This window comes from Lissotriton helveticus, chromosome 1_1 (genome assembly GCF_964261635.1).
Source record: "Lissotriton helveticus chromosome 1_1, aLisHel1.1, whole genome shotgun sequence".
Lineage (NCBI taxonomy): Eukaryota > Metazoa > Chordata > Amphibia > Caudata > Salamandridae > Lissotriton > Lissotriton helveticus.
Window position 1 is genome coordinate 2,093,651,452 of NC_136057.1, and position 23,528 is coordinate 2,093,674,979.

Sequence of the window (23,528 nt, forward strand, 5' to 3'; positions counted from 1 at the left end):
CATGTTGAGCAGCACAATGCGTCAGATTGATCTGAGTGGCAATGGATACATTGCAAAGAATGCACTGCGGATTTTAGCATGGGTGGTCTGGTGGGACTAGTGGCTAGTTTCGTGGGCCACCACACATTCAACAATGCTGAAGATTGCCTGCAAATAGGAGAACAACTGTTTTATCACTATCGAGTTTTAGACATTTGGCTTTCATCCAGGATGCTACTGCTGGTCTACAGGCACAAAATTGTTCATGGCTCAAGGTTAAGTTGTCCGCAAAGGAGATCACAATTTGAGTATCATCTTCTTAGAGCATGATATTGAAACAAAAGGATCTTATTAGTGCTAAGAGGGTGGCAATATAAGTGTTAAATGACATGGGACTCAATAAGGACCCATGTAGAACTCTGCATTTATTGGGTGTCTCAGTTGAGTAAAAGGGATCAAACAGGTTATATTAAGACTGAGTGGATAGGTAAGACCTTAGCCTGCTAAGGGCTTAGAGTCAAAATCCATTTTCAAACACATGATTAAAAAGGAAGGCATATGAGATTATGCCAATCGAAGCAGAGAGATTAACTAATACCAGGGCAGCAGAGCCACCATGGTCTCATAATCTGTTTATTAGTCTACATCACATAAGAAGCATTTGCTCCATGGATACTAGTCCATCAGATGCTTTGATCTGTATTCCTGCCCTTGCTTTCCCAATGTTTATTGCTATTTACAAAGCCCTTGGTAGTTCCTCATTTGCAGTTCCAGTGCAATACATAAAAGTATAGCGGTCAAGACTCAGGTCAGTTACTTCAGTTGACAGTCCAACACCTGGAAGGCTAGACCTAATACTGTAACAAGAAAGAATAAAGGTAAGAAAATGTCCTGTTTCATGCTTTAGCATCCAAAATAAATGTGTGGTGTTGTAGCTTTTCCCTTTAAGTTGCTCTTAGCTCAGTTTAATTAGGATGAACGCCTGATTTTGAAATGATCTCCCTTTATTCAGAAATGTAAAGAATCTACCCAACATGTTCAGCCATTGACAGGTTTCTAAACCAAAGAAGTTCAGGTCTCTCTTGGAGTTGCTAAACAGGAATGTTGTACTTCCCTTATCTATACAGTCACTTTTCAATCTGTTTTTGTAGAGTAGACGAACCTCAAGTTTAATAAGGTTGATCTAAAGGTGAAGGAGTTTTTAGATGCTCTCATGATTGAGTTGTAAAGTTTACCCATTTTCACACTGATCAAGCAAAGGCAGGCTACTTCAGGAATAATTTTGCCAATATTGGCTCATCATGGTCTAAATAATGAGGTAGATATAATTATTCAAGTTTGGATAACTATGCTACATTCTTAGGTCAATTTATTTGGCCAATTTAAATGAATGCTTCAATGATATGAAGCTAATGCCTCTGCAGCAGACAGGTAGTATCATCTCTAAGCGGCACTAATGGATGGCCTGCCTTATTTCCCTTGATTAAAATATCTACCCAACAAGACTGTTTGGATTGAGATAACACTAATGAATATTGATTCCCCAAATTGACCATGAAAACAGGAAGTACTAGGGAGAATTGTTCTGAGGAAAGAAGTGCTCATACAAGCTCTATCAAGTTGTGCATAGAATGCACTAGCAGGGACATAATGTTCCATCATGCTCACTGAGTACCGATCAATCCTCTTAGGATGAGGATTTAAGGAATTATGCTTAGAAGGTTAGGCTGCCACTTTTGTTACAAATTTCGAATCAGTTGTTGGGGCTCCAATCAAACCTGGTAACTAATGGATCAATTAGTATAGATAACAAGACCGCAGATGTGGTTCAAGCTTTCAATGGGAGAATGTTATCACCTGAACCAGGCAAACCAATACATTACTCTCATCTGATCCTATCGATACTCTGACCTATCCTTTGATCTTGGGACACTTTGACTGAAACAGCACACGCCATGTATACACCGAGTGAATCAGCCTATGGTTATGTATCCTGCTAAGAGAATTAGCTGCACCTTCTGGTCTTTGGGCATTTGTAAAATTAGAGGCCACAGAGCACTGCAAATTCTGAATTTGGTGCCTACTGTGGGATAACTCTAATTGTACAATAAAACCATCATCCAGATGTTCTTATATAATTCTGTAGGCCTTCTCTATTTCTGAAAAGAAAAACATTTTCACTTGATTAGCTCCAGCATGATTTATCCCCATACTGAGTTGCTTATACAAAGCATGCATTGCTTACCCTGTTAAAAGACATGTATCGTAATAATTAATTCACTTCCATTGTGCATGCTAACTACCTCTGTCAACAGATGACCAGAAACAGAAGTCATAAACACTCAATATTACATGATTACAGTTTCCCTGAACTACTCTTACCAACTTTTGGGACGACCCGGTCGACCTTAAATCTAGGGAACCGGGTTTGAGTCTTGGCAATGACGCTCAACATCCTGTGATTCTGAGAAAATCACTTAAACTCCCTGTAACTAACACAAAAATTAAAGTGTCCTTATGTAACGCAGCTGGTGCTTGTGTAAAGGGCTCTGATACCTTCGGGTCAATTTTGCACTATATAACACTTCGAAAAATAAAAAGTATGCCCTGTTTAGGTCTTAACACAGTTCTTTGTGAAACTCTGCTCAACACCTGGTAGCTGTGGCCCACATAGTAGGCAAGTAGAATGTCATTGCCTAGAGAACAGCATGTAAATTCATGTGGTAAAAACAGCATTTAAGTCAAGAAAGCAAAACTATTAAACCCTCTATTTATCTTGTTTTCAGTAGGTAGTCGTTAAAACTCCGTTTATTAGTAGCAACGCCAGTTTCTCCCCAGGTAACTTGCTTTTTGATCTAGACATGGGCTCCTCTTGATTTATCATCATCATTGTGTATTCAATACGATGAAAACAAAATAGAGATTAACTTGATAAACATGCATTGTTTTAAGATGAGAAGTTGATTCCTATGGTGACAAATAATAGGTGATTTCCCCTGATATACCGATACACATCAACAGGGACTAAATATAGTTTTACCTTGCCAGTGGTATGTTCTACCATCCTGATGAAGCAATGAAGTAAGTCTGGCAAAACTATGTGCTCATAGTCGATGTTACAGAGAAATAGCTAGAAAAGTGGAGTGATAGTGAACTAAAGTATAAACTCACTCGAAGGTTAAGTCATAAACCGCAATGGTGATAATTAGTCATTCCCTTTACCATTGATGATTTTTGACTTGTATGAATGAAAGGATGTATTGGTTAGGTTTTTAATGGATATTACGTGAGTCAAGATGTGTTGTTTTTGAAAGTCGAACAATGAGTCTGTAATATATGATGTTGACTATTTAAGGTTGATTTCTTGTCCACTAATGGTGCTCAGCAACTTGCCCTGGTCCTGCAGAGATGAAAACATGAGGAAACCCCATTTTTCTCCCAACTGAGAGGAAGGTTCCTCTTGGCCGCTCATGTAGGCCTGCAACCCTCAGGTCCTGAGGGCAGGCTTCTAAGCACCAATTGTCTTTCCAGCCAGAGCTCCTGCAGGGTCCAGTCCACAGTGATGAGCTTGTGTCTCAGGAGCAGGCAAAGAGGAGGTCATCCCCTTGACCACCGGAGAGCACTTACAATACCTGGGTGCCAGCAGGAGTCAGGAGGTCTCGAGTCTTCTCTTCCTATGAGTTAGTTTTCTTCTTAGGACCAGGAGTGTTCTGAGGAGGTGGTGTTTAGGAGCCAGTCTAATTGTGTGCAGTACCTAATGAATAGAGATCTCTTCCACACAATGCTAGCTATTCTCTTGAAAAATCCCACCACTTTTTACAGCACTTCCTCTCTTGGTTTCCAGCACACCTTCGCATCAAGCCTAAAACAAAATGGCTCTAACCATCCCTCAATTGAGGGGGTGTGGCCAACTGAGCTGCGTGATGGCCGCTTCTTAGCATGCTCCGCTGACTAGGGAACAAAATCCTACATAAATCCTTTTAAAAGTGCTGATGTGGAGGTCCAACTATACTGCCCTGCATTGCTACGATCCCGGGCACGCAGCGGACAGTTGATGTTCGGAAGAGAAACTACGGGTGGCATGCAGCAATTGCCGATGAGAAGAGCGACCTCACTAGACACCACTGCCCGTCTGCTGCAACGCTGAGCCCGAGGTCGAGGAGGCCTGACCCGGATTGGACTGCGATCTGGGGGCTAAAACGGATTTGATACTGCAGCTACGAAGGTCCATACAACTGAGAAATCGCAACGGTCTGGTGATAAGTAGCAGCGGAGGGAAATATTCGGATCGCGCTTGGTTGCTGATGAGGAGCTAAGCTTATGGCCTAGTGCAGAGAAGCGCGAAACAGCACAATTTGCGCTTGGAGGGGAGGCGCAGGAAAAACACGTGAGGCCTTGGCGCCCTGCTGCTCCACTTATGAGCGGCTCGGAAGAAGCATGGTACACGTTGTGGGAGTCGTCCCGGAGCAACAGGGGCAGCGGAGGGGGATATGTATATATATACCGCTATCACCCGCCATTTTGTCTGCTGAACTGCCAAGGAGGCGCGCCTCCATTTTGTTTCGATTGTGCCTGCGTATCACCATTGCCTGCTGGATATACACGCATTGCTGCTGTTGATACAGCTGTACCCTCCCACGCGCCCTGATCCTTTCACGCACAGTGGCCAAAGGTCCCTAAGGGCAGAAAGACGTCCGAAATTGGCACACGGCACTACGCCTGTCTGCGGGACTAGAAGGCTCTCATGCGCTGGGGTGCAAGACTAGTAGCTGCGCTATCGACTTGTGCGGAAGGGTGCAAGTGCAGAACGACCTGAGGTTGCGACGCCACCCCTAAAAGTCCTCCCGAAGCGGTGCAGGTGGATGCGGCTGCATATTGAAAAACTCCGTCTGTCGATTGCATAGAGGCCCAGTAGGGAAACGTAGGAAGCTCGCACTTTCATCGGCAAATCATTTATAATAAAATTGAAGGCCTTGCGACCCGGGAAAAGATGGGGAAAACAGATGCCAGACAGCCTAAAATAACATTTGACAATAAAAGAAACACCAGGCAAGCGGAGCAGGAACAAGAGACTCCTGACATTAGAGACCAAGATGAGGCAGCAGGTGATAAAGGGGAGGACCTCTGATCCCTTATGTTGGAGATGAGATCTAGTTTGAAAAACATTGAGGCCAAGTTAGATACATTGACCTCCCAACTAGACTCTGTTGAAACGCAGGTGTCCACACATGAAACGAGGTTGGACAGCTTAGAAAATAGGCAAACTGAGTTTCATGAGTTCAGAGCTGAAACGAAGGAACAGCTTTTACATATGGACAAATTACTATCTGTCATAAGGGCGAAGAATGATGATTTGGAGGCACGTTCGAGAAGGAACAACCTCCACGTCACTGGAATTCCTGAGACTACGGCTATCCCTAAAATGGAAACTTACATTACAGACCTGCTACATGAGCTCTTCGATCCACACCTATCTCAGGTGTTCGTGGTCGAGCGGGCACACAGAGCACTTGGCCCAAAACCACCAGTAGGAGGCACGCCGAGGCCCATTCTGGCCAAATTAATAAACTATCAAGATAGAGATCTGATACTGCGCCTAGCGAGAGAGAAGGGGCAGATCACTCATAAAGGCAATAACATTTCCTTCTACCCTGACTTTACCCCAGCGGTGCAGGCTGCACGAAGAGAGTTTCTTCCAGCTAAACGCCTTTTACGGCAGGCAGAAATCCTCTACTCTCTTCTGTACCCAGCGAAACTTAAGGTCTCTCATGATGGATCGGCCCATTTCTTTACAGATGCTAAGTCGGCCCTTAAATTTGCCAAACATGTATGCAGGTCCAAGTCGAGTTCAGTGACAGCAGGCACCAATGGAGCGAGGGGCAGTGATAATCTTAGTAATAACGACTGACGCACCGTATTTACAATCTCCATCCAAATGCTTGCTAATTTGTGAATTATGTCATTTATCATTCAGCTACGCTCATTATCTGTAATTTATCCCTTTTGTGGTATGCTGTTGCCCGCACATTTGATATTATGCTTGTACTCTGGGGCGGTGTCACTCTTTTTCCAATCTGACTAGATATGAAGTTTTATGCCCCTTTACTGTTTGAGGGGCCCCTCCACGGGCACGCTTAAGTAACTCCCTAGCCACCCTGTACCCACGGGGGTGTACGCCGGCGGAACCATGCCCCCACGGGAAGTATCCCTATGTTTGCTAAAGTTTGTTTTCGAATTGGGACTGGGGGGGCTTTGACACAACCTGATTGGGGGGTTGGAGTAGGTGGGGGTGTGGGGGGGAATGTTGTTTGGGTGGTACGTACTGGTCTGCATGCTCTCTGCACTATATTAGGCTGCACTAGGAGATGTCACTTGCTTGGGTGTAGTACTTTTATGCTTTTAACTCAAACTTTCTCTTGAGATGCGCAAGATAACATTTAACATCCTTACATGGAATATAAGAGGACTCAACGATGGCAGGAAAGCCAGGCTAGTTCATGCTTATTTGACAAGGCAGAATATAGATATATCCTTTTTACAAGAAATACACCTGAACGTCACGCCATCACCAAAACTGAGGCATGCTAGATGGACGGAGGTGTACTCAGCAGTTTATTCCAACTATGATCGGGTGGGTAGCCATACTTATCCGAAGAGGGTTGGACTGGAGGGAAACCGAAGTATCCACAGACCAAGAAGGGAGATATGTTGTTGTACAGGGCCAATTGGGAGGTAAACCAGTGGTATTGGCAGCCGTGTATGGGCCAAATGTTGATTCCCCGGATTTCTTTCGGGATGTCTGGGTGCAGATAGCCTCCACACAATGTAATACGATAATATGGGGGGGATTTCAATGCTGTGCTTAATGATACCCTGGATAAGCGAGGCTCGCCACGCCCGTTGCATCCACACGACAGTTTGGCGCTGCATGACCTTACATCTGAAGGTGCCCTGGTTGACATTTGGAGAGATAGACATCCTCAGCTGCAAGAGGGAACATGTATCTCAAGTCAACATGCAGCCTGGTCGAGGTTCGATTATTGGCTGGTGTCATCGGCTATAGCCTCCTGGATGCTAGAGATATCACACCTTCCGCGTTCCTTATCAGATCATGCCCCTTGCTTACTTAAATTGTCATTCCCTGATTCACCAGCACATGCATTTAGCTGGAGACTGCCCCCTCATGCCTTACTTTATGACGCATTCAAAGAAGAGATTAGAAATGATATAGTAACAATAAAGATGATGGTAACGCCCGCCATCAACTACACGCTCAGCATGTTACCGCTTCTGATGACAGACACATTCCACAAAAAGCTGGACAAACTCATAAACAACTTCATATGGAGAAACAAGAAACCCAGAATCAACCTACAAAAGCTGAGATTAACGAAAGACCTTGGAGGACTCAACCTAGCGAACTTTAAAAACTTTCAAACCGCATGCCTAGCGAGGCAAGGAATCTTCTGGCTAGACAACACCCAAAGCTACGAACCTGCTTGGCTAGAGGTGGAAAGAAACATCCTGGGGGGGGGGGCTAAACCCCGTAGCGCTTCTAACCGCGAACAAGCACCCCCAGAGACTAAACCCGATACTGAGACACACCAAAGAGGCACTGATGAAAATAGATAAACGTATGGCATGGAGACTGAAGGGCACAACATGGGAATCGATCTGGTTCAACACAAAGATAACTTACCAAGGGGCAACAATGCACAACGATACATGGATAGAGAAAGGAATAAACCTCTCGAGCCAGCTAGAAACTAAACAATCACCATTAACATTCCAAAACCTGCAACAACTACACGAGCTCCCCGACCGGGAACTCTACACATTCCTGAAGATCAAAACAGCCATAACGAAAGCGAACCTAAGCAAGGAAGAACCGACCATCATCAAATACATGCAAAGCCTGAACACGGCAGGCCACCAAACGGCAAGGATATACAAGCTCCTCAACCCATCCACATCGTCACTGAACAACAAAACAACGAGCACATGGGAACAACTCCTGGGAAGGCAGCTAAACGACAACGAACAATGCAAACTGTGGCGCTCGGCATCAACAAACAAGATAACCCCACAACTAGCCCAGACAAAATTCTGGCTCCTACACAGAGCCTACTGGACACCGGCAAGACTCCACAAAATTGGCATTACAGAATCAGGCAGCTGCTGGAACTGCGGGAAAGAGGAAGGAACTCTAGAACACCTGATCTTCAATTGCACCAAAGTCAGGAAGTTCTGGATGAAGGTGAACAGCTTTCTGAACGATATATTCAACAAAGACTTAACAATCAGCTTTGTAAGCCTGGCCACAGAACACATGACAGCAGACCTAAAGAGCAAAGAAGAAAGAGACCTACTAGACTTACTGCTCACAGCTGCCCTAAAAATAATCCTGACAAACTGGAAAAACACAGCCAAAGCTAACTTTAAAACATGGATGAACTGGGTCACCTTTCTCAGAGGAGCAGACAACATAATGGGGAAATTCTCAAAGGAACACAACTCAAAAGAAGAGATGTGGGAGCTCCTAGACGCACAGCTGACGCTAGCCCAGCCCAAGACACGCAACTAAGAGCGCCCCCCCTCTCTTTCTCCTTTCTTTTTCTTCTCCCCTCTCGGAGAACATAAAAGCGAAGCGTATCACATTATGTACGGTATATACAACTGCAAACATGTATATTCTTTTCTGTTTTATATATTTAAATAAAAAAGTTTTAAATAAAAAAAAAAGAAATGATATAGTCGAGTACTTTGAGTTGAACTCTGGTTCGGTCACTTCTGAGGCTATATTATGGGATGCTTTTAAGGTGGTAATAAGAGGAAAGTGCATAGCCAGACAAGCGGGAGTCTTAAAAGCAATCAGAGGCTCTATAACACAGATAGAATGTCAGATCAGAGTTCTGGAGCAACGATTCTTCTCTGGAGCTTGCCCAGAAATAGCGGCGGAGCTGAAAAGTAAACTGTTAGAATTTGCAGAGGAGGCGCAAAGGGAGCCTAAGTTTCTGGGGAAACATGCTGAGGCTAGGCGCTATGGAGAAGGAGATAGGCCAGGCCGAAACTTGCAGGCATGATCCGTAAGTCTAACTCCACCACGTTCATACATACGATTACAAGACCTGACGGTACCACTGTTATGGACCACTAGGAAGTTTTACAGGAGTTTGCTGCATTTTATTCTTCCTTGTATACAGCAACTCAATCGACACAATCAGGGGGTCTACAGGACTTCCTGGACTCCTTGGGACTGGTCTGGTTCAACGACACACATAGGCGTTATATGGATCTCCCCATCTCAGTTGAAGACATTAAGCATGTAATAAAAGGCTTGCCACTAAACAAGGCCCCTGGGCCAGATGGCCTTACAACAGCTTTTTACAAAACATATGTTGATGAACTAGCTCCGAAGCTATTGGCAGTATATACCAAGGCCTCGGAGGCCGGGGCCCTTCCAGATCCATGCGCAAAGCTCTAATAATGACATTGTTAAAACCTGATAAAGAAGAGAGGGACTGGACTCCTATCGTCCGCTCTCCTTAATTAACGTGGATGTAAAATCTATGCTAAATTGCTTGCAAACCGTCTGCAGCCGCTACTCCCGATGGTGGCCCTCCCTGATCAGTCAGGGTTCATTCCTGGACGCGCCACATCACATAATCTTCGAACATTTTTCTCAATCCTGCACTATCTTCACCGCAGTGTACAGGCAGTCGCCGTCTTTATAGATGCAACAAAAGCGTTCGATTCACTTGAATGGCCATACCTCTTCAGAATTTTAGTGCGCATGGGTTTCAGCCCCCTCTTCATCAGTCACATTCAGTTGCTCTATAACAAGCCACAAGCTTGTGTCCGTGTGAATGGCCTGATATCTGAAAGTTTGGAAGTCACCCGTGGCACGAGACAGGGTTGCCCCCTTTTACCGTTATTATTTGCCATCGCCATGGAACCGCTCCCAGTCAGAATACGTCAACACCAGGCAGCTAGAGGAATAGGTCCAAGCACTAGGAGCCTTTTAATTTCCCTATATGCTGACGATGTCACTCTGTACATCCTAAATCCCACAATGAACTTAGACCCAGTACTTCGGGAATTTATTAAATTTGTCGGCTTATCCGGTATTACCATGAACTGGAGGAAATCTGTTGTATTCCCGTTAACGGATGGGACCCCTGAGGTGGTGTTGGAATATCCGCTGCGATGGGCAGCAGATGAAGTCAAATATCTAGGCATCTGGCTCAGCCGTAGTCTACAAGAACTCTGGAACTTGAATTTTGGAGGGGCTGTGAATTGGCTGGAATCTAAAGTGGCAAATTGGTCCAAGTTGCCATTATCCATTGCAGGAAAAGTGGCATTGACAAAAATGGTTATTCTGCCGAAATGTCGATTTTTTTTTTTTTACAAACGTACCCATTCCCCTCACGCAACATTTTTTTAAGTGTCTCCGCTCCCAATTGTTATCCTTGGTATGGGTGGGCGGACAGGCGAGAGTGTCCTGGGACCTCCTAACTCTTCCATTAAGTCAGGGTGGCTTTGGAGCTCCAGATATGCGACTTTACGCACTATGTGCGCAAGCCCAGTTTCTTCACTTCTGGGTTTACCCAACACCATACCAGCCACATGTTGCGGTCAAGATTGACGCAGTTGCGCCGACCCCACTAAATGTAGCATTCTATATAAAGCGCCGCGCCCACAGCAAGATGTCGACACTGCTGACATGCTAAGGTGGGCATGGCGGGAACTTCAGAAACATGCTAATCTCCCAATACTTTATGCGCCGTCCATGCCTTTACGAGGCAACCCATTTTTGCCATGTTTAGAGCAGGGGGGAGGAATGATAGAAATGGGAGGCACACAGCTAATGACGTTTTGCTGATTTATACCCTGACGGCACCTTTTGGCCGGGGGAGGACGATCAGGAATTGCCACTTGCAGAAAAGTTTACTTACTATAAACTGAAAACGGCATGCCGTGTACTACGGGAGGGTTTTCCCAGAAGCACCTCCGACATTCCAGGTACTAGAAAACATACTGGCTAGGTCTTCCCCACGTAAATTGGTAACTCGCCTTTTCCAGACAGATATCATATAAAAATAAGGATTTTATTTAAAGCTAGGTCTTTTCATGGAAAATGCAGCTTTACCTACACAGTGTAACCAGCTTTTGAAGAGCTGGTCACTATGAGCCCATAGTATTCCTAATGTATAGTATACCACATTTCATTTATATTAAGCACTCAGCTCTGTGGGTGTACGAGGCACACTTTAGGAGTGACTTATCTAATATATAATCTAGGTGATGTACTACATGGCAATTTCACGTTTTCTTGCGAGGTGTCACAACAGTGTTTTCAAACTGCAGTTCAGTCAGAACAAGATGCATCTTGACGCCATATATTTCCGTCATATATGTGAATGGTGTAAATAAACACTGCAACCCACATATGACATTAAACACCCATGCTATTATTGCATATTGTACACCAACATACAATAGCATTACTGGAAAATTAATTACATCATCTGGATGAAACCAATTTTACAGTACAGTTTTGGGGACAGAGAATAAACATTTATACACAGAACAGTCTTACATGTTTTAATGCACAGTCATAATACCAGGAACAATAATATCCAGAAGAAGGTGAACAATCAGAATGACCACAGAGAAATGTTGTTTTGCAACATAACTTTTACAAGGGGAAGAAATCTGGACCTCCGGCCTGGATCGAGTTCAAATGTGCAGTGCAACGATATGGCTGATAGCAGCTTAGTATGGCATTTTCTGCCAGGCTACACAATCCTGTCTCCCTATTTCCTCTACAGAGGCTGTGGAAATCAAGATGAACGGGGAGATAGGTTATGCTTCCTCCAGTTGGGTCATTCCCATGGTATGGTTGGGCCTTCATATACCTGGTACTCCCTTGTGATGGGTCCATGCAGCAAGGAAAAGAGGTGTCATTAGACATCTGCTTTGTCGCTATTAGCTTTCGTATGCTCCTATCAGGCATTTTAAAAGTAGATGATATCTAAATAGAGTTCGTCAGAAGAAATAAGGAAAACAAGTTACAATGGAGGCAATTGGTGCTGTCATCACAGGCAGATCAATATGCCGCCTACTGGGGCCGTATTATTAAAAGTGTCCCGGGGGCACAACAGGCATGTGTGCCCACTTTGTGCACCCCAGAGCACTTACTATTACAGACAAGGCCACAGACACTTGTGCGGCCCTTTCTGTAATACAGATAGAACCAGCGGTATCACTAGAGGGTGTTCACTCATTTGCATGGGAGTGTGGCTCCATGAAAATGAGGGAATCCCTTTGCCCCAGTGCCCACGCTGTATTATGGATGCAGGCACTAAGGCAAAGCTGTCAGGAGGCACACTGAGAGTGTGCCATCTAAAAGGTGGCGCACTCTCAGTGCGCCATCTGATGGTAGCTCTCTGGAGGGATAAAGGGGGTGCTCTAGGCCCTAAGACATCCCCTTGCAGGCAGGTGCAGTCACTCACTGCACCTGCCTGCAAGGGGATCTCTGACCCCTCTTAAAAGTGCAGGCGACATGTCATCTGTACAGGGAAACACGGAGCAGCTGCTTCAAACCCGCTCTGTATTTCACTTGAATGCACTGCCCTGGGGCAGCACGACTTCTCGGCTACCCTGGAAGCAGCACATTCAATATAATGTGGTGAACTCTCCTTGTTAGAGCCGGGCGCATCTTTTGAAAGGTGCGCCCAGTGTTAACAAGGAAAATGCAGCGTATTGCATAATATGGCTCCTGATGTTTTTTGTGATTAAGGGAGCATTAGGTGTCTAATGACAGTCATGCAAAGAGGGGAATACCTTGCATTGGTAGTGATATACAGGAATGGCAGGGACCTTAAAGCACACCCTCAACATAGTTACATGTTGAACATCACAGGGCTCAGCTCCCTTTGGGATGGTTAGCCTATGGTTGGAGTATTTTACTGCAGAAGGTCTGTCTCATATACATAAAGGTGTCTGGAAGTGTAGCTAACACCAGGCAATAAACTTCAACAAGAAGGGTAATTATATATTGGAGTGGCAATCAGTACTGCAGGCAAAGGTACACCGTCTCCACATTGTAAAACTGAGTTGTGTCAATTAACTAAGAGCCTCATTTATGAAACCTAGCAGCCCTTTTGCACTGCCAGAGCATCACTTTTGTGACGCTCCAGTGGTGCAATGTGTCACAGCATATTTACAAGGCCACACAAGGCCAAAGCCACTTTACGTGGCTTTACATGGCCCTGTAAATATGTGCCCCTTTCATGCAGAACACTGCCTGAAAGGGATGTTCCATGGGTGTTGCTGTGGGTATTCCCACGCAACGCCCATAGAATCTGAAGTATTTCCAGATTTACGCGGAATCATAAACCTGGCAATGTGTCAGATTATAATGCCACCCCATGGGTGGCGTTAGGAAGGCGCAACAAGGAGAAATATCCTCATTTCTCGTCCTTTTTTAGGTCTTGCCTAAGCAGTGCTTGCACTGTCTCTTCGAGACATGCTGTAGTTAGGATATGGGCTTGAAAAACATCCATATTTTTCATTAGTTCCTGTTGCTGTCCTGTAAAAATGCAAGCATTTCATTAGTGAATACACTTAGTAGTCCCTACTTTTGCAATTTCGTATCCTCCCGTGAGGACTGCCCCCTTTACATGTGTTCTTACTATTCAGGTTATTTATACTTAGACAGTACTCACTTTTAGTTGGCCTGACTCTTTACTATTAATTGTTCTGTTTACTTGTGTAGTGAAACTTCTATCGCATAATTCCCTTGCCCTGCTTTATCTCCCGGGCCTCCCCCCTCCCACAACACTGCTTCCATTTGCTTCATATCCCTTATTCTCGCCGTGCCTCCCTCACAACCCTCCTACAACACCGCTGGCATGCCTCCACCACCCATGAGGCCACTGCTGTTTTGCTTGTTTTTTTTGTTACTTTACAAACTGCTTTTATTTACATAGCACACCTAGCCATGGGCTGGAGAAAAATCAAACAATCAGTCCATTATCGCAGGCTGTTGAGCCTGACAACAGATGTGCCTAAAAGAGGTCCCAAGGGGCACCTAGTGACAACCAATGGTACTGCACCCTCACAACACTTCTTGTTTTAACGTGGCGTCAGAACTGCCATTTTCTTTTTTTTCTTCTTTTTTTTTGGAAAACCTTTATTTGACATTTCAACCAAGTACAAACACGGGCCAACAACCCCCAGGGCCGGCCGCTAAGCAGTTGCAACACAATAAAACAATCAAAACCCAGACACAGCATCCCGGGGAGCAGATTCGCCACGTCCAATATACGTACTGGTTGTAAACATATCAAGTTGGTAACAGGATAGAAAGGTTCCATTTTATAATATAAGATAGAAGGATCAGGTGCTATACAATATCTCAAGTTACGAAAAGATGGGGGGGGGGGGCGCGAAATAGCATATGTCCACAGTTAAATCATCTTCGTGTAAGTCAGCGGCGTTAAAACATATTATTAATGGTAAGCGAGCGTACAAATACAGTTCACGCCAGCTGAATGCCCGCCCAGTAGCACTGAAACATCGCAAGAATCGAGGCACATATGAAACAACATAGATGGCCATAAAATTGAACCCATTACACTGACCCGGAAAGGAAGAGAAGAAAAGGGCAAAGAAAGATAAGAAGAAAAAAGGCCATAGAAATAAAACGAAAACAAAACACCCATCCCCCAACCCCCCACCCTGCACCCCTGCAGATGACTACGGCCTACCCCCCAGCAGCGTGCCTGTCGCCCAAGAACTGAGACCCGAAATATAGAAAGACCCAGAGAAAGACAGAAAGAAAGTAAACCCCATCCAAAGAGGGGAAATGGAGGAGGGCTATCTTCTACGTGCTCCCGGTCTCTCCCCCCCCGCCCTAACAAAGGAGTCCCCTCGAAACTGTCACATCTGAATAGTCCAAACTGAGAAAACATCCCGGGGGGAACCACCAGCCCTGCCCCGGACTCCGTTAAGCTAATGAAGCAGTCCCGTTACCGATAAGACCACAATGAACAACCAAAAGATACATAGAAGTGGTCGGAACATAGTTCAGTAGATGGAAGAAGAACAGTAGATTCCAAAGTAAGCAGCTGGTACCGACGGTGTCCCTCCCCGTCTTCGAAGCCAAACCTTATCACATCCGCCATCTTGATATACCGACTGGGGAGGGGATTCGACACAATCCAAAACAGTGCACAGTACCAATTAAAAGGTTCCAGGATAGGGACAACAGTGGAATGTTCCGACAGCTGCAAAACCGGGGATTCCAAAAAATTAGTTAAGTCACCGATCACAGCCCATTCAAGGAGATCCACTTCTGTAGGGGCAGGCACAGCTTCCAGCACTGGGTCTAATTGCGCCACTGGGGCGTCGATCAAGAGGCAAGCTGGCTGCCGGGTCTCGGGCATCGAGTCAGGATCCGGTCTCAGTCCTTTAAGTCCATCTGCCGCCGACAACAGGCCGCAGGTCTGAGCCTCCACAATCGCCTGAAGGGCCTCTAGAGCCGTCAGCACCTCCCGCAATGACGGGTCCCTTTGGGCCTGCTCCGCCTGGTTCCACATTTCCTCAGGCATAATGGTCCCCACGGAGAGGCGCCTTCTCCGGGGTAAGATCAGCAGGAGCAGGACTGTGCGGTGAGGGACCAACCGTCAGTATGCATTAGTACGCGACGAGACTCCAACCCAAGGTGTGCCGGCGATGCAAGTGCCGGGCCCCCTGGTCAGGGACCCCCGCGACACCGCACCGTGCGTCACTCGTCTCCTCACCTCCAACACAACACCAGGCTGCAGATGACAGCAAAGCAATCCGAAAGTTCCAGAGACCGGACCCTGCCGCCCTCAAGAGTCCGCTTTTGTTCAAGGCAGACCCGGCTAAGCCAGCACTCGAGACCCAGGCTTCCAGACTGGGTTAGGCCACAAATCGGTCCTCGGCGTTACTCAGCTCCACAATGTCAGAAAAACCCCGGGATCACACCATTGGAGTGCGGATTAGTTCACACACACAGATCCGGGGCAGGAAATCAGGATAAGTGACAGGATCTTGGAGCGCAAGACGGAGGTCAGCGAAGCCGGGAGACTATGCGACCATCTTGCTTGCTGTCATAGCTCCTCCCCCCAGAACTGCCATTTTCACTCCCAGCGCTACTGCACCATTGCAGGTGTACTACATAAAAAAACGGTGTTCTTTGTTTTATTAAGGTAGAGAGGGCATATCTATTGCATAGGTAAAAAGCATTGGCATTTATAACGCCAATAGCTCCGACTCCAACAAATGCGAGCCCTATTGCATTTCCAATGCTTGTTCCTCTTTCTATGTGTGCTGTGTTCTTCAGCACACATAGAAAGAGGAAATACCTCTCGTGATTGTTTTTGTGCAGGAAGGTGTCCTACAACGCAGACATGCTTGCTCCATGGTGCAAAGGTGCCTGCGTTGGCGTATGGCAGCCCATTGTGCTGGACCTCTTTGCAGCCTTCGACACAATCTCGCACTGCACCCTAGCAAGCAGACTCTACGATGCAGGGATCAAGGACAAGGCCCTTGACTGGATCCACTCCTTCCTCTCCGGTAGAACGCACCCTCCCTCTTAGAACCCACACCAATCACCTGCAGAGTTCCCCAAGGATCCTCCATCAGCCCCACCCTGTCCAACATCTACATGGCCCCGCTCGCCCCCATAGTCACAGCTCACAGACTCAACATTGTATCCTACCCAGACGACACCCAACTCATCCTCTTCCTATCCAACAAACCCAACGTATCCAAACATAACTTTCAATAAGGAATGGAAGCATTTGCCAAGTGGATGAAGAGCAGTTGCCTACAACTCAACACAGATAAAACCAAAGTACTCATCATGGGCCCACACCCCAATGCCTGGAACGACACCTGGTGGCCCCCTAGCCCCCAGGAACCCACCCATACGGACCACGCACGTAACCTCAAAATCATCCCGGATTCCGAACTCAAGATGGACCGCCAAATCAACATTGTTTCATCCTCCTGTTTCCACACCCTCCAACTCCTATGAAAGACCTTTAAATGGATCTCCCTTGAATACAGAAAGACTGTGACCCATGCCCTCATCAGCAGCATACATGACTACGGCAACGTTCTCTACGCTGGAATCAACAAGAACTTCACCTGTAAACTCCAGAATGTTCAGAACACCTCCGTCAGACTAGTCCTCAACCTACCACGCCACTGCCATATCACCCAACACCTGCGTACACTACATTGGCTCCCCATCAAGAAGAGAATCAACTTCAAGCTTCTCACCCACGCCTACAAATCCCTCCACAGCACCGGACCTGCATACATAAATCACTGCCTCACATTTCACGCACCCCAAAGATCCCTCTGAACAGCCCAGCTCTCCCTTGCTACGGTGCCTCGCGGCAAGGAGACCAGAACAGGAGGACGTTCCTTCTCCTTCCTCGTGGCCAAAGCATGGAACACCCTCCCGCTCCACCTTAGCCAAACACCAAAACTCTCCAAGTTCACGAAGGACCTCAAGAACTGGCTCTTCGACTGGTCTCCTTGAACATCCTGGACCTGCACTCCCCCCTCAACCTCCTCCACTCCAGGGCCGTTTCTGCCATTAGGCAAGACTAGGCGGTCGCCTAGGGCGGCAAAAGGGGGAGGGCGGCAAAAAACATGCATGCCTGCACTTTTGTTAAATAAATAGACCCCTTTTATTTGTGCTGTACTCGTTCGAGACGCTGTGATTAGAGTGAAATGTGGCGGCTACCATCGGCAAAACGCATTTAGCGCATCTCGTTTTTTTTCATAATTGTTATGCTTTCACACCATCTGTAAACAGCATTTAAAACAGTCCAACAATTATTCCATGTAGAGCTCTAGACAGTGACATCTCTGCATAGATAGCACTAGAGAGATTATTGCATCTAATCTGTATTCAGCTCCAGAAACACTCACAAATATTTTACTAAGAGCTCTAGTCAATCTTACTTCTTTTCTGTATACATCTCTAAAGGCAGTCGCGCAATATTGCCTCAACAGCTCTAAACAATCTACCATCTCATCCGCATACAGCTCTAGAAACAGTCTTACTCCACACAGAGCTCTAGACAGTCTGGCATCTCATCTAGAGACATTTCATGACAGTCACGCCACATCTGTATGCATTGCTAGAGGCAGTCACGGAATGTTGCATGTACAGCTCTAATGAATCCTACATCTCATCTGCATACAGCTTTAGAAACAGTCTTAGAAGTATTCCATACAGAGCTTAAGCCTAGACAGTCTGGCGCATCTCATCTGTAGACAGCTCTTGACAGTTGCATCTCCTCTGCACACAGCACAGCTCTAAAATCACAGATCTCCAGTTTGTGTGCCTCATATCGGGTGTCGTCCTGTCTCGAGCTTGGCCCTGTACATTGCAGAACCAAGAGCCATACAAAGTGGCCCGTGTAGAACTATACAGAGCAGGTGGCGGGTGTGCGGTCCGTCATCTTCCAGGGGATCCTGGCTTTGCATCCTGGGACTTGTAGTTTGCTCCCGGACATGCCCCTCACACTTGACATGGAGAATGTGTTATCTCTGGAACGAAAGCGATGAGAGATGGGGAGACAGACAAGGGAGAATGGGGATAGTAACAAGGGAGAACGGGGAGGAGGGCGAAGGCGGCGAGAATTGATGGACAGGGGAGAGGAAGGTGCGAGGGGCAGAGCTGAACAGAAAAGGAGGAGGGGGCGGGGAAATGGTCGTATTATATTGAATTGAGGGGAGGGCGGTGGAGGGCGAAGATGAATGGGAGAGAGGAGCAGCTCGCTGAGAGACAGGGAGAGAGAGAGAAGGGTGGTGGAGGGAGGGGGATGCAGACCTGACTGGGGAAAGGAAGGGGACACGGAGACGAGGGGCCGAGTGCCAAGAATGATCTCCCCATGTAATATTACATTTTAATGGCATTGAGATTTTGGACTCCTGCATGTCAGGGATCTTCAGATTAAATCACAGGGGTGGGTAGAGGGGGGGGGGGGGTCAGTCCTTCTGCCAGTGTCAGAGGCACCCAGCTTTAAGAATAGTGTGGTCCTGGCATGCTAGCGGTGTCTTAAACCCTTAGAATTAATGGCAGTAGGAACTCAGATGAACTTATTCTTTGACTTCATGGAGCCTAAATCCTGCACTCGGAGCCCTCAGTGGCAGTCTCTGATTCCGCCTGCTTCTGGTGTCTGTGGCCCACAGCTTTAAGAATAGCATGGTTCTTACGTGCTGTGGATATCTGAGAACCTAAGTAATGGCATTGGGGGTTCAGACACTCGCCTGATGCTTGTTTTCAGAACCCTCCATTTTTATTATAACAACTTTTTATTAGATTTTGCATTTAACAAAGCAAAACAAAAGTCAAGCCTAGGGTAAAGCTTACAAGAGATAAAAAATTGGCAATGCCACCCACACATCCACCTGTAGCGGCCTACACATTTTCCATGGGTCAGAAAATGTATTTCCATTGGACACAGCAAACCAAGGGGCCACTGTGAAATGAAGATATAGGGCATCCCTCTCCCAAAACTCAACCTGAGACGAGCTCATAGGAACGCAACTCTGTCAATGAGCCGCATCCTGGGTGTGCAGGGTTCTATTAGAATCCCTCTATGGTCATCCCAGTCCTTCTCGCCCCATAAAGCAGCATTCTATGGATTGGTTTGATTCTGTGTGGGTCTGTGTATCTGCCTGTGTGGGGTGTGATTGGAGGTGGTAGAGGCCAGTAGCCCTACTATTCTCCCAACTCAAACCCTTGATAACATAACTGAGTTAATACTCTCAGAAAAGGGCTATAACACGTACATAGCTGCAACAATTGATATAGATGTCTTACTTTAATATGGATTTGACAGTCCAAACCAGATATAGAGGCACCAAAGCAGGCTTTTATTCCCCAACACTGGATGACAGGGGGAGAGAGTGATGGTAGTAAAAGGGAAGGGGCGGCATTTTTCAATTCTCGCCTAGGGTGGCAAAACACCTAGAAACGGCCCTGCTCCACTCCCCCCTCAACCTCCTCCCCAGCGCCTTGAAACCCACCCGGGTGATAGCTGTTCTTTTCAAACCCATGATTGATTGACTGATTTTGCACCAGCGCAGGGGGAAAAGACAGGAATGCGCAGTATCTCATGGATACAGTGCATTCCTGCCCATTTCTTTTGACGCAGGCAACGCAGCAAGATTCCTTGTTCCAAGTTACCTTTCCTAATAAACCTGCAACACAAATTTATCCGATTAAACTGGCAGGTTTCATATTTTTTTGCTTGTGTTCTTTATTATTTTGCAGGCATTTATTCGTGCTATTCAATGTGTGACAGTGCTACGAGGAACGAGGCCTGGGTGATTTTAACACAGTGTGCTCAGGGCAACCTGCTAAATGCATTTGTTTAAAAAAAATAACTATGTTGTAACCAATACATTCGGTTTGAGTTTGTTATTTATTTATTTAACAAATCGGAGGCCTCAAGAATTGGCAGACTTCCTTTGGGTTACTCTGGTGCCTCAAACAAACTGAAAAACAAATGAAGCAAGGTCGGAAAATCAGCTGCTATGAATCAGCAACCACAGGAAACCACGTGATGATCCTCAACAGAGAAGTTGTTCATCCTGGGCGTGTGTTTGGAAACCGTGGCCTTTGCACATAGGGTGTAAAGGGCAATCTCTAGAGGCAGGAAGACAGCGTACCTTGGATTTCAGAGCCAGTGTCGGATGCTTTGACCGCTCTCTGATATCTCTGGCTTCCAGCTGCGTCAGCAGTTTCTGGTAGTACAGTTCCAGCTCTTGCCGCAGTTTATTTACCTTTTCTTCCAGGAAGGCGGTCATTTTCTTTGTTTCAAAATATTTCTTTTTCCAAGCGTCACGAGCTGAGAGGGAAAAAAATACATATCTTTTTGCTACTGATAATGGGGAGGATGTCTTAGTAAATAAATGAGTCCATTTAAAAATTGAACAGAATAAATAAACAATGTTTCAGTAATATAATGCGAGCTACACTCCCCCGAATGGCAATACAAAAATAATTATCAATCTATCCAAATGCTAATCTGAGTGGTCGCTGATATACCAGCATTTCTCCATGTGCGACTTCCCTAATCTCCCCAAATTTAGAGCAATTAGTAACGACATACAACCCAGTGTATTTAGTAACGTAAAAGGCCCTCACATTTACTTAAAATATTAAGTAGGAGTACTGCATGCTGCAACAAAGGTGGCCTTGAAAAAGAATCATAGCTTCTGTGCACGTTACCATCTGGAATACTGAATTTACTGTGATTAAATATATTGTGCCCCTAAGGCAAAGTTGGCGCTATGTATATTTTATTTATAAAGTTGAGCAGCCCAAAGGGCTGCCTCCAAGCAGTTATGAATGCTGCAGCACAAGTGGCAGCAATACATCACAGCAGACAAACCACCTTGCATACACCCAACACAGCACAGATATGCAGTAGTTTTGCATCACTGAGCTCACAATAGTACTTGCTACTTGACAAACCACGCACCAACATTCCATTCCAAAATCACATTGAGGCATATGTACAAGGAAATGCTGGAGTGCAGCGCTGGACCAAATTTGGCAGCGCCGTGCTCCGCCATTTACAAAATGCAAGGATGCACCATATTTACAACAATACGGCGCACCCCTGTGATTTCCCTAGCACTGGCACTAAATATAGCTGCATAGTGCCAACGCAGGCACTGCGTTGCAGTTAATGATTGTATATGTGCAGGAAGGTGTTCCTACCTGCACATAAACAACCAATAATGGCAGAATTCAGCACACATAGAAAAAGCAAAAACGAGGAGAAATAAACATTTCTCCTTGTTGCGCCGTTCTAACACCTGCTATTGCATGGCATTAGTTTTTGGCTCTGCCTCATATGTACACATCCTTGTAAATCTAGGGCACCGTCAAAAAGCAATGGGTGTTGCAGTGGATGCCCCTTTCACGCAAAGTGATGCATGCAAAGGGGCAGTATTTACAAGGCTGCATTACGCCACTCCAAGGGGCTTAGTGCCGCTTTGTAAATTAGGATAAGGGCATAACGCAACAGAAAGTCACTAAAAGTGACGTTCTGGTGTGACTATCCCCTTGTAAATATACCCCATTGTGTGCATGGAAGGTGGCCTGGTAATCCAAGCATCCAAAAGAGCACATTGCTTGCACTGATGAGCTCCATGTAGACAAGTGTCGCTGTACCTAACAGCCTTCATCGCTTTCACACAGAAACACATTTCAAATCACACTCATAATTCTCCATTGGCAAAATGAACTGTTGACAGTTTTATGAGTACACTACAGCAACAGCACCACACCCCCTCCAAATTCTAAATGTATTTACATCTAATATTCATGGATAGCGATGTGTTTTTTTAATATTGTAACACAGCAGCAGCTCACTAATATTCCTACAAATAACCTCTGTGACACCCTCCCATTTCTCATATGTGAGGTCCTGTTTTGATCTAAAAGAAACTTTTTTTATGGAAGTGCAGGAGACAAACACAATGCCCTGATTCACAAAGGTGAACTAAGAAGTTTGATCTAAACTTAGACAAAAGGTCTAAGATTATGATTTTGGGAATTCACAAAGGGCATTTACGAATACTATCTTTATGTCCGCATGCACTCCTTGGGGAGTTCTGCCCTGAGTGTGGACATAAATAAACTACTTGTAAATGCCATGTGGGAAGAAACCACTTGTAAATGCCATTTGTACATTCCCAAAGTCAAAGACGTTTGGTCTTTGTTTACCTTTGTGAATCAGGCCCAACATTTGTCTGCAAAATGTATATAATAGACTTTCACACATTACCCACATTAAAAATAAATTAAAGGAAAACGCTATTTACAACTATCTGTTAGGAATTATTCAAAGTCACCAGGAGAAGGCACTCTGCAGAAAAGAGCTGGCTCTATCAGGCCCCCCGCCCGAAAGGCTGGGGCCCAGGGCCAGAGCCCACTTTGCCCATGCCCTAAAGCGTCTGTACTAACTGTATGCAGCTAAACACAGCCAAACGGCCGTAGCACACAACCAATGAATAGAAATGCCACACTGCACACAATGGTGGCCCAAATTAAGACAGCATGAAGGGGCATTAGGTGTGTTTCTGTCACTGTCCTGAATTTACATAAAGTGCTTCTCAAAAATATGTTTCTAGCCACAAGCATTCTGTTTGTTTAGTTTGTGGTATTCTGCTATGTCATCCTTTATTATGTGCTGTGCAACGTAAAAGAGACACAATGGAAGAGATCTAAAAATTTTAAACCAGAAAGAGAACGAGGAAGTCAATACACAAGCAACATCCTGCAAATATTGTTCACTTTCACCAGCTCATGACTTTAAAAGCAAAGTGCATCCTGTGGTGAGGAACAAGGAAATATATTGATAATGGAAGGAATGTTTAAGTAGGTAAATATGTGAAAAGGTCTAATTCAAATGATTCAACATGGTGAGTGTGCGTGTTTGCAAATAGCACATCCTAGTACAATATCGAAAGGG

The 23,528-nt window shown here is 45.6% G+C and overlaps 1 protein-coding gene across 1 annotated transcript in view; it reads right to left on the minus strand.

Annotated features, from left to right (window-relative positions):
• The window catches only part of SPATA1 (spermatogenesis associated 1), a 451,261-nt gene that overhangs the window by 37,166 nt on the left and 390,567 nt on the right, over positions 1–23,528 (minus strand). Inside the window, exon 11 of the mRNA XM_078645859.1 lies at positions 20,713–20,891. Within this exon, the coding sequence (XP_078501985.1) occupies positions 20,713–20,891 (179 nt within the window). The remainder of the gene's footprint in view (positions 1–20,712; positions 20,892–23,528) is intronic.